Source organism: Ipomoea nil, unplaced genomic scaffold (genome assembly GCF_001879475.1).
Source record: "Ipomoea nil cultivar Tokyo-kokei standard unplaced genomic scaffold, Asagao_1.1 scaffold3043, whole genome shotgun sequence".
Lineage (NCBI taxonomy): Eukaryota > Viridiplantae > Streptophyta > Magnoliopsida > Solanales > Convolvulaceae > Ipomoea > Ipomoea nil.
This window is the reverse complement of record NW_017619471.1, coordinates 917,193-929,241: the sequence shown is the minus strand read 5'-3', so window position 1 is coordinate 929,241 and position 12,049 is coordinate 917,193. Positions and strand designations below refer to the sequence as shown.

General features: G+C 37.4%; 1 protein-coding gene across 1 annotated transcript; it reads left to right on the top strand.

The window, feature by feature from the left end:
• Positions 1 to 579: 579 nt before the first annotated feature.
• LOC109163782 (protein FAR1-RELATED SEQUENCE 6-like) lies at positions 580 to 3,887 on the top strand. The gene is made up of 10 exons (XM_019312486.1): positions 580 to 589; positions 876 to 1,025; positions 1,492 to 1,687; positions 1,757 to 1,931; positions 2,034 to 2,398; positions 2,519 to 2,605; positions 2,764 to 2,979; positions 3,062 to 3,246; positions 3,450 to 3,645; positions 3,704 to 3,887. The coding sequence occupies exons 1-10, from the start codon at positions 580 to 582 to the stop codon at positions 3,885 to 3,887; spliced, it is 1,764 nt and encodes a 587-aa protein (XP_019168031.1).
• The last annotated feature ends 8,162 nt before the right edge of the window (positions 3,888 to 12,049 follow it).

Genomic DNA, 12,049 nt, shown 5'->3' with positions numbered 1-12,049 from the left:
AAAAATGGACAAAAATCAAGGACATAACTTGTAATGGCACATATTATGTTTTTATATTTTAGAAAATAATATGTTACCATTAATTCTTATTGATGGTAATAACAACTGCCAAATTGATATTTGCAGTTACTTTTAGATAATTATTAACATAAACTTGCTATAATTATGTAAATCATTATATATATATATATATATATATATATATATATATATATATATATAATAACGCTCAAAGGTGTTAGTGTAGTTAGGTGTGGCAGTGTGGTTATATTTGAACCATTGGATCAAGGCAATTTAACGGCAGAGGCTTATTTTTTTTTAAATAAGGAAGAATTGTTCGCGATTTGGTAAGTGGGGGTAGTTATGTAATTTTATTTAGCTGGTTACATGAATGTATATAAGGTGATTTGTATTCTATATGTTTCAGCTCAGAGGGAATCGGCAACTTGGAGAAGAGAAGATCAAGATCGCGATCGCATCGCAAATGGGAGAAGGTCGTCAGAGATCAGTCGACAGTGCAATTTGAGTATACCGTGCAATTTGAGATATCGCAATAAGGGATTTTTTTAGAGTTGAGCGATGGAGCATGGTATGTGTTGATTTATTGATGTTTGTAGTTTTAATTTGTTCATAATAATATGCGTTTGTTATGTCATGGATGTTTTTATATCGTTTTTTATCTCGATTGATATTTTTCTGGGGGGTGAGATAAGTCTCTGTTGTTGTTATGGTGTTGTGTGTTATTGTGTGATTATAGTGCGAAATTTGCATGATTGTGGTGCATATTAAGTTAGTATAGTATTGTGTGTGTTTTGTAGTTATAAGATGTTATGCATGAGTTATTTAGTGCGTTATTATATATATTTGGTGTGCAGCTGTTAATTTGGACTCTGTGGGTTTCATTTTTGATAAAGATACGTCCATTGATGTTGGTGTAGAAGGCAGTGGTGGTGTCTGTAATACAGAGCATTCCACTGATGGTAGGGTAGATCGCAGTGGTGGTGTTTGTGATGAAGGTGATCATGGTATGTGTTGATTTATTGATGTTTGTAGTTTTAATTTGTTCATAATAATATGCGTTTGTTATGTCATGGATGTTTTTATATCGTTTTTTATCTGGATTGATATTTTTCTGGGGGGGGGGGGGGGGGGGGGGTGAGATAAGTCTCTGTTGTTGTGATGGTGTTGTGTGTTATTGTGTGATTATAGTGCGAAATTTGCATGATCGTGGTGGATATTAAGTTAGTATAGTATTGTGTGTGTTTTGTAGTTATCAGATGTTATGCATGGGTTATTTAGTGCGTTATTATATATATGTGGTGTGCAGCTAATTTAGACTCTGTGGGTTTCGATTTTGATAAAGATACAATCATTGATGTTGGTGTAGAAGGCAGTGTTGGTGTCTGCAATACAGAGCATTCCACTGATGCGGTGGGGTAGATCGCATTGGTGGTGTTTGTTATGAAGGTGATCATATTGATGGTTGTGTAGAAGGAAGTGGTGGTCAGTGTGATGAAGGTAATTCAACCGATGTTGCTGTAGGGGCTAGTGGTGAGGGCTCCAATGAACACTGTTCGACCGATGTTGGGGTAAAAGACAATGCATGTGATTTGGAAATTTCTCCTGGGTTGACTAAGTATTGTCATCCAGTTTGCACTGATAGTTTGAAGCCTGTTGTTGGGCAAACGTTTGATTCCTTGGATGGTGCTATTGTTTTTTATAAATAGTATGCTGGGTCTGTTGGTTTTGATTATAGGCAGGGTACAATTCGGAAGAGGAGGGATGATGTTGTTGTGGAGAGACAGGTATTTTGTAGTCGAAAGGGGTTTAAGCAGAGTATTTATAGTATGCAATCTACGTGTGTTGGTGATGGTAAACCCATTGTTGTGAAGAGACGGAGGGTGACAAATAGGGTTGGGTGCAAGGCTAAGGTAGTGTTTAAACTTAAGTCTAATGGATTGTATGTTGTGCATTTTTTGGAAGAATGACACACTCATGTGATGTGTTCAATCATTGCTAAGTAATTTTTAAAGGTGAATCGTAGTCTTGATGCTGGCCACCAAATGTTCATTGCAAGTTGTGTTCGGGAAAATATTGGTTATGTTCGGTCGTATAAGCTGTTTAGGGAGATTGTTGATGAGTATTCCAATGTTGGTGCTACTGGGGTGGATTTTAAGAATTTCAAGTGTGATTTGATGGCATACATATTGAATGGTGATGCTCAACTATTCATAGATACGCTTTTTAAAAGGCGTGAGTTGTGCGAGGCTTTTGAGTTTGAATATGACGTTGATGACGTTGATCAGCTTAGAATGGTTTTTTGGGCAGATGCAGTATCGAGGAAGAATTTTGCATTGTTTGGTGATGTTTTATTCGATGCTACATACCGCTCTAACAGGTTAGTAATTTATAGTCAATGTGTATTCTGTATAATATTCTGGTGCATATTTCGATGTCATATAGTGTGTTTTTGTTATACTTAGGGTATTCAGTAGTTACTATGTTGTGCATTCTGTAGGTATAATTTGGTGTTGTTCCATTTACTGGAATCGATAACTATAAGAGATCCATCACATTTGGTGCTGGGTTACTTACGAGGGAAGACGTAAACTCATATGTGTGGCTTTGGAGAGATTTAAGACAACCATGCGTCATGAACCTATTTGTGTTGTTACTGACCAAGATCCAGCTGTCAAGATTGCAATTGCTCGTGTGTTTGGTACATCAAAACATAGAGTCTGCATGTGGCATATAATGTGCAAGGGTTGGTGAGAAGGTTGGACCGGTTTTAGCTAAGGACGAGGTGTTTAGGAGGAAGTTGAATGACATTGTTTGGAACAAATCTATAGATTCCAAAGCTTTTGAGGATTCATGGAGTCGTATTATGGAGGAATATGGTTTGGTTGATAATGGTTGGTTTCGTTACTTGTTTGAGTCTCGTACATTTTGGGCATCTCCATACTTTCATGATGAGTTTATGTCAGGATTTGTTAGGACAACGTCTCGATGAGAGTCTCAAAATAGTTTTTTTTTTTGGCAGTTTCTCTAATGGTCATTCCAGTTTGGTTGAGTTTTTGGTGCATTTTGATAGTGCTATTAGTGCACAACGACATGCACAAGCAAAATTGACTGCTGACTCTAAATCTTGTTTTCCTGTTTTGAAGACTCCATTGGCGTTGGAGAAGCATGCAATGGATGTTTATACTATTTCTGTATTTTATGATGTGCAAGTAGAGATTTGTGAAGGTTTTTTTTCTTGTCGAGTGGTGTCTTTGTGTGATTGTGATGGTAAGGTGTGTTATGGGATAAAAGATGGTGACAAGAAGGCATGGTGTGTGGAGTTTTTGTTGGCTGACTCTACTGCTACTTGTTCAGGCAAGATGTTTGAGCGGATGGGGTTAGTGTGTAGGCATTTTTTTTTTAATTTTTTTTTTTTTTTGTGTTTAAAGATCGTGGACTTGAGAGAATTCCTTCTATGTATTTGGTGTCTCGGTGGACAAAGGGTGCTTGTTTGAAGCCAATATTTGATATTGATGATACAGTTGTTGATCAATCGGCTAAAGTGGATAATGTTAGGGTGCTTACTAATCTAATATGGTCTGAAATATATGCTTGCGTGGGATTGGCTGATGGTAATGTAGAATGGTTGGAACAACTAAGACGTGTTATTTGTGAGCAAAGGCAGTTTTTTTCTCAAAGATAGGTGTGGGGATGACAATGGGGTGGCTGGTAGCAGCAAGGAAAGTGTGATAAAATCATTTTGTGGTTATGTGTCTCAGGGGCCAACAGTGGAGGTGCGTGATCCAATTAAAGCTAAGAACAAGGGCAGCGGGAAGCGGATGAAGAGTGCAAGGGAGAAAACTGCGAATAAGTGTGTAAAGCAATAAAGGAAATGTCATACTTGTGATGAATATGGTCATAATAGTAGGACGTGCCCATTAAATGGCTAGAGTTGTGTTTGTTTTCTTAGTTGGTCTGTATTGTGGAATTTGATGTTTTTACAGTTCTGTAGACGTTTTATAACACATAGAATCAGGATTTTTAAGACATTGTTGGATTTGTGCGTTTTATAATAAATCACGATGCATTTCGACACACATCGTGGTGTATTTTTACATACTATTGCTGTATTTTTAGTGTATTTCACCTTGCATTCATGGTCTTGAATATAGTGTATATTTCATTCAGAAATTGTGTATTTTGAATTACGTCACTTGAATACAGTAAATAACATTGTTTTGTTTTTTATTTGTGTGATTGGTGTATTTTACAGGTATGTAGACGTTTCGTAACAGAGAATCAGGATTTTGAAATATGTTTGGACTTGTGCATTTTATAATAGATAATGGTGCGTTTTCACACACATCGTGGTGCGTTATATTACGTTTTTTTTTTTTTTTACCAAGTGTTGTTGTATTTTTAGTGTATTTCACCCTGCATTCATGGTGTTGAATATAGTGTATATTTCATTCAGAATGGTGTATTCTGAATTATGTCACTTGAATATAATAAATAACATTGATTTGTGTTTTATTTGTGTGGTTGGTGTATTTTACAGGTGTGTAGACGTTTTATAATATAGAAATATTTGTGCATTTTATAATAGATCATGGTGCGTTTTACTATTCATAGGGTGCATTGTTATAGCTCAAAAAGCAAATATAAAGAGGTCACATTATCTGTCCGACATCACAAAAATGATTACTAGTCATCACAAACCACAAAAAATCCTGTCAAGTCAGCCATTCACATTGTCTTTCTTCCACATTAACTTTCTGCTCAAACCCGGAACTCTGCTGCTTGCTGAATGTTCCTCTGTTTGTGTTTATTTAAGTCTAACATGATTAGGGCAGCCATGTATTGCAGTCGTAGCTTATTCAACTGCTCTTTGTTGTTCTTCTGAAGTCCACACTGCCATTGCTCATGTGTTTGCCCTCGGAAAGTCTCCAAATGGCGCATGAGAAAGATGCCACAATCCACCTTATTGTGTGCATCTCTCCAAGGCATTTTTATTATCTTAGATTTCACCTTATTCACTTTCTCAGCCTTGTATGAGGATTTTATGTCAGTCAAGAACCTTGATAAGAACTTTTGCTGCATCAAGTAATACAAATCTGAGTATTTTTGTTGTAGTTTTGCATTGAATATATGTAATCAATCAGGGCTTAATGTGTTACCATATTTGCAAGCACAGTCCCATACTTGTTGTCTTTCTTTACATTGACAGGAGAGTTGTCAATAATGTCAAATCTTTCCATTATTGGGCTAATGGAAAACAGGTAGTAGTGGTTGGATGACACAATTGGAAACAAAAATTGTTATAGCTAAAAGATATGTTTTAGGGGTGTTAGTATGAATCTAAGGATGGTTAGTAATGCACCACAAATAGCTAAATAATAGAATGCACCAAATGTCTAAAGTCAAAATTCAACTAGTATGAAAATATAAAGCACTTAATATGTATATTAATATCTTATGTATAGAATGCTGTTCCACCTAACGTCGCTTGCAATGGATTTGTCTTCGAGGTACTTTGATCTAAATCTTGCAAATCTAACATCCTCATCTCCTTGTGGGTCCACAACTGTGTACAGCTGCAAATTGTAATGGTATTTTTGTTAGAACTTTAAGCTTGTTAAAGTTGAAGCTATGTTTATATTTTCCACTCACAGTTGTCCACAATGAAGCAATGGACTTTGTACATCCTCTTTCTGACTCACGAATGTGGATTATGGCTGACCAAGCATCAATTATAGAGACTGGGATCTCTGCATCTGGCCTCATTGACAGCATATCTTTCTAGTAAATTACCCTTCCTTCATACTTGAATAGTTCTTGGGTCCTATTGAAACCAAAGAAATATGTTAGGTACAAAACACAACCAGTCACCAAATCATTTAGTATAAACACACCAACATTTAACATATTATACACTAATATCACATTGAATAACACATCAATGTACATAGGATATTTATTCACCAACATCACTATATAATGCACCAAATATATATAAACAGCACACCATCTTTTTTAGAGTGTGTTGTGCTTACAGATCTGGGTTAGGGTTTTCCAATACCCGCTGCCTGATAGCATCCTCTATTGCAGATAATGGTGTGTCAATGTCAAGCATGTATGAGATGGGTCTTCGTCCAATTGGGCTATGCACTCTAGCTGGGCCTTTTCCTTTGTCTGTTGGTTGGGGTGGGGGTGGGGGGGGGGAGGGGGGTTTTGACGTAGGGGTTGGCTGCCCTTGCCATTCTGGTGTGATCTATAACATTCAAAGTTGAGAGTATCAGTTTTTATAGTGTGTTACTTTCTTTTGTTTTGTTTTGTTTTTTTCTTTTTGTTATTTGTGATGTTGGATTTATTATAGTTCATTACCTCATTATTGGTGTCATCTGCCCGAGTCTCATGCAGAGCCTGTTGATTTTGGTCAGATAGAGGTGCTTGTTGATCTGTCACAGTGCATTCTTGAGCTCTGTCTGCTGCTTGATCCTCATCCACACCCAACTGAACTTTGGCAGGTTCATCAGCTTCGTTAACATCCTGGTAGTCACGTGCAATATCACTCACATCTATCCAGCCTCTGTTTGGTTCATCTTGTGACAATCCTAGGCTGAAAGAGGGTATATCATTTAGGAAATTCCTCTTGTTTACTGCACGTACAATTTCATCAACTGCTTTCAGAAACTCAGGGTCACTTTAGTAGGCGTCTTCTCCTTGGGTAAATGTCAATTGTCCATCTTCTTATGCTTTGAATCCTAGCATCTGTCTAGCAGACTCAAATATTTGCTTGAATGTATCATTTTCCAAAATTGCTGCAGGGGCATTTTCAATCAGTCTTGATATTCTCAGTAAACTTGTTGCAATTGTCCTTATACGTGTTGTTAGTAATCTCATCAACAAACTCCTGTTTATGCACCAGAAGGATATAATATAAACACACCAATGTATATCGAAATATGCACTAAATACTTCTAAAAAGCACACCATTAGGGTATCTTATTTAATCACACAAACTGATTAAGGTAGCCCATTGTAAGATGCACAACAGTTTATAGATATAAAAACAGTAAAAGAGATATAAGGAGTACACCATGAATATGCTTCAAGTGGTCTGTTTACCTGTAATGCAGTGGGAAGTGGTGCATTATTTTCAATAGTCAGTGGTTGGGGTGGAACATCATAACGTCTTACTGGGGGGGCTTCCTTCATTGCATGGTGTGCTGTCCAATGGCAAGGCATCTTCAAGACGGCCATATCCAAAGCCTCCGGATTTTATCTCATCTTGTTCTCGTTGACGGAGTAGCTTAAATGTCCAGCTCTTCGTGGCAGGGAAGCTTCTTGGGACTGTCCTCCGGTAGAGCACCACACGGTCAACATAGAATATCTGCATTTTGCATTTTAGATTATTAATCAATCAGTGGGTAATAAATTAGATGCATCTTTCTGGTAGTCTATTTACCATCAGGAAAATAATTGGTCCTCCATATCTCCCATCAACACTGTCCAGCCATGCCTGCTTGCTGGTGATGAGTGAGTTGATGAGCATTCTACACCAATTTAGCTTCTTGATGTTGTCAACATTATGAAGGTTGTCAATGTAGCTTTGGTTGACATAACCATTGACTTGGGGCTCAACCAATACACTCATAACAAGCAGTGCAAAGTGCCTTTTGAACCAAGGGTCAGTAGCCTTTAGTGTCAACATCTTATCAGACATAACGTGGGGGTGATTTGGCCGTTATCCTTTCCAAAGATTGTTCTCCAGTCAGTCAAGAGTTTGGATACCTCTTTGGATGCCCTCTTCACGATTTCTATGCCTCCAATCGGCAGCCCCAATGTGGCAGCAACATCCTTTTTCTGTGATGTGGAGTCGTTCACCAGTGGGTAGGTTCAATGTGTTGGTCCTAGCATCATAGTGTTAAACTAGCCACAGCCCAACTTTCGTGGCACATTGGTAATATTCAGGTCAAGAATTCTTCCTAGCCCAATGTCCTCTACGTATTTGCGTTGCTGATCAGTTAGTGCGGCAATTGGGTTCGTTAATTGTGTGGGAAGGGGTCTTATCTTTAGGCCAGTTTCCTTGTCTTCATTCTCCAGTATGTCTGCCTCATCGCTTGAGCTGGACTCAACTTGATTTTGCTGCTCTGTATCCTCACTTTGTAGCTCTATCTGTATTTTATCAAGGAATGACAGGGCTTGTTTCTTCCGTATATGTTTTGCTGTTGGGGGTTCTTCTTGTTTCAATGCCTTCCTCTTGGTGTCTGCATGATATAAGTTCAATGTTGAAAATACACCAATACAGAATAAAAATGCACTACATCCAACAACATGAATGCAAGGTAAAATACACCCAAAATATAGCAACAGTAAGTTAAAATAAAACGCACACCAATGTTGTTTATTGTATTCAAGTTACGTAGTTCAGAATACACCATTACTTATTAAGATATGCACTACATTCAACAACATGAATGCAAGGTAAAATACACCAAAAATACAGCAACAGTAAGTTAAAATACACCAATATCAAAATAAAACACACATCAATGTTGTTTACTATATTCAAGTGACGTAGTTCAGAATACACCATTACTTATTGAAATATGCACTACATTCAACAACATGAATCCAAGGTAAAATACACCAAAAATACAGCAACAGTAAGTTAAAATACACCAATATCAAAATAAAAGACACACCAATATTGTTTACTGTATTCAAGTGACGTAGTTCAGAATACACCATTACTTATTGAAATATGCACTACATTCAACAACATGAATCTAAGGTAAAATACACCAAAAATACAGCAATAGTAAGTTCAAATAAACCAATATCAAAATAAAATATACACCAAGTGACGTGGTTCAGAATACACCAGTACTTATTGAAATATATTATAGGACGACGATGACAATGCACAGAACAAAATGATATGGAGGAGTGGAAGTATGTAGGGCACTGTAAATACTATAATACGTATTTAGTATACACCGATAATCAAATAAAACCCACAAAAAGGTTTTTTGCTCTATTCCGAGTATATATTACAAAATACACTGACAGTTAACGAGATTTCAAATATAGGCATGTGTGAAATTGATTTGTGTTCTTAGAGACTGAGTTCATACCCTTGGGTGCTGGTTCTTTGCCTTTTTTCACCATTGTTAGGCTTCGCAGTCGAACGGGCCTGTGGTGTAGGGTTCGCGCTTCGCTTGCAATGCGATGGTGTGTTTGACAATAAGTTATTCGTCTGTGATGATGTGATCGTCGATAGAGTTCGCCCTCGTTCGTGAAGCGGTGAGAAGACGTCATCGCCTGTGAGAGGAGTGGAGCGGTTCTCTTCTTGCTTTGGGATTGTGAATGCACCAATGAAATGGACGTGACTTGTAGAAGAATGAAGTATACAGTGTTTGAACTTTGAATAAAAGGTAATGGACAGTTTGGCCCCTATCTGCTGCGTTTTACTTCAATAGGCGCGCCAATAAGTACAAATCCAGTACGTTGCATTTAAATCATCTAATGGCCCTTATTTGACCACATGACCACACCTAATGTATAGGCCACATGTGATCACTTCTTTCTGTGTGTGTGTGTGTGTGTGTGTGTGTGTGTGTGTATATATATATATATATATATATATATATATATATATATATATATATATATATATATATATGTTTTTGATGGACTTGTCACAATATAAAATATTGGTGATTATTTTTCAATACTAATATTTTTCAGATTTCAAGTTTTATTATTGATAAATGCATAATTGTTCCTATTTATACATCATGTTTACCCCATATTTAGTCTTGTTTTGCTTATGAAGTGTCACAATGTTGTTCAAAATGATCTTTATTTTACTCATTTGATCCATTATGCACAATTCATTATCTTTGAGTAGAATGAAGGATTTTAGATCATGTTGGATGCATTTGGAGTCAAGGGGAGCCAAGGTGAAGCTAAGGAGATGGATGCAACACTTCCAAAGGAGCCAAAGATTGATGTTTTCAATGGTGTTGATCATATGGACAAATTAAACCAAGGCAAAAGTGGAACAAGTGTCAACAAGCTGAAATTCTCGCATGGATTGGTCACTGTTCCATTTTCGGGCCGGTCTAGAAGTATCCAAATTAAGTGATATTCTTGTTTCATTGGAAAGAAGACTCAAAGGGATACAATTCCTATAAATACATCAAAGCCTAAAAAGGAAGCCACAGGGGTCAAAATTGTCCTTGAAGTTGAAGTTCCAAACTTACAATCCAAAACTGACCACTGTTTTGTTTTTGGACCATATCTCGGCCTACGAATGTCCAAATGAAGTGATTCTTGCGCCATTGGAAAGAAGACTCGAAGGACTACAACTTTCATGAAGACCATAGTTCCAAATTATGACGTTTTAGAGGCCAAAAGATACGTCCAAGTGCACGGCCGTGTCTGTGGCCGTGTAATATCTGTGCAAATTCCAGTGTGCACTGCTTTTTTGGACACGGCCAGGGACATGGTCATGTCCCTGGCCGTGTCACTGTGCTCTATATTTTTTTAAAAGCACGATTTTGATCATTTCTTCTTGGTTTTGACTCTTGTTAGAACCCTAGAGAGCAAAAAAAACTCATTCCATTTCACTTCCTTTCATTTCCTTAGCTTAGATTAGTCTAGTATTACATCTCAAACTCATCTTCCAAGCTTGTAATCATGGATTGGAGTGGGATTCGACCACAAAATCTTCATCTTCAATAGAGAAACTTCTTACTCTTCTTTTAAGTTTTTGTGCAATGTTTATGATATTTTCTTGTGCTTTGTTGTTATTTATGCTTATGAAGTGTGAGTAGTCCGTTTTTGGGCTTGGATTAGGGTGATATTGCCAACCTAGATGCTAAATAGGTGATTATTGCATAAGGGGGAAGATATCTAACCTAGGGTTCATTTGTTTGTGAAGGATTTATGTTGAATCTTGTTAATATTTGGTACGTAACTCTTATTAACTTGCTTTTGGATAGTTTTTCTCCACAATGAAAGTTGGGGGAAGAATTTAAGTCTCTCCTTTCTATAAACCCATTTTCTTTCTATGAAAATAGGGAAGAATTGGGGGCCTAAATGCTTATGTGCTTTAAGAGCTAGGATTTGATACACTATGAAAGTTGGGCAATTCTTGCTCTAATCCTTGTTTATTAGCTTATGAAAATGGCTTTAAGCTAGGATTTTTATGTGCTTTGCCCTTATGTTCCCTTGGTTGATGTTCTCGCCTAATCCCTAAGTTGTTAAAGCATCTAGAAGGCAACATCCCCTAATTTGAGCCCATCTTTTATCATTGTGTTTACTTGTGTTTAAATTGCTTTGTCTCAACTAGATTTTTTAGCCTTTAATTGTTGACATTACCCAACCATGAATTTAAATTTGCTTGGATTCTTGTGGGTTCCAATACTTTGGTGCCTAGAATTTTAGTTGTCACTCAAGTACGTGTCATAGTCCCAATCCCTTGCGGAACGACAATTTACACCCGTTACTCACCATCTCTTTCCCATACATCAATTATCCATTACAATTTTTTTTCGAAAAATATCTTAAGGGCATGCAACTTTAGCAATTGTTTTCCAATCCCCTACTTATTGTACTATGTAATTATGTGATTATCATGCCCTGCAATTTTGCCATAATTTTTTTCCTATGTGCATGTCTGTATACGGTTTTAATCAATTTTAGAAATCATATTGCGGGTTTTTGATTAATTGCACCTTTTATCATAATAAAAATCTATGATATTTTTGGCTATTTTTTTTGGTAGGGAATATCCCGACCGGCATAATTTTATCCCGGTTGGTGTGCCTTTGTCTTTGTCTTCTTGTCTTTGCAGGTAATAGGTCGGGCTTCTTGTAAAGAGCCCAGTCGGGGTCCGACCGGAAGTTGCCCGAGCGGAAGTGTCGACCACGGAGCGGTAGCCCTTTGGCGATAGAGCTGACGAGGGACACGTGGCGGCTCCACGTGTTGACAGGTAGGGCACCCGGGACGGCGACACGTGGTGGCTACGTGGGAAGCA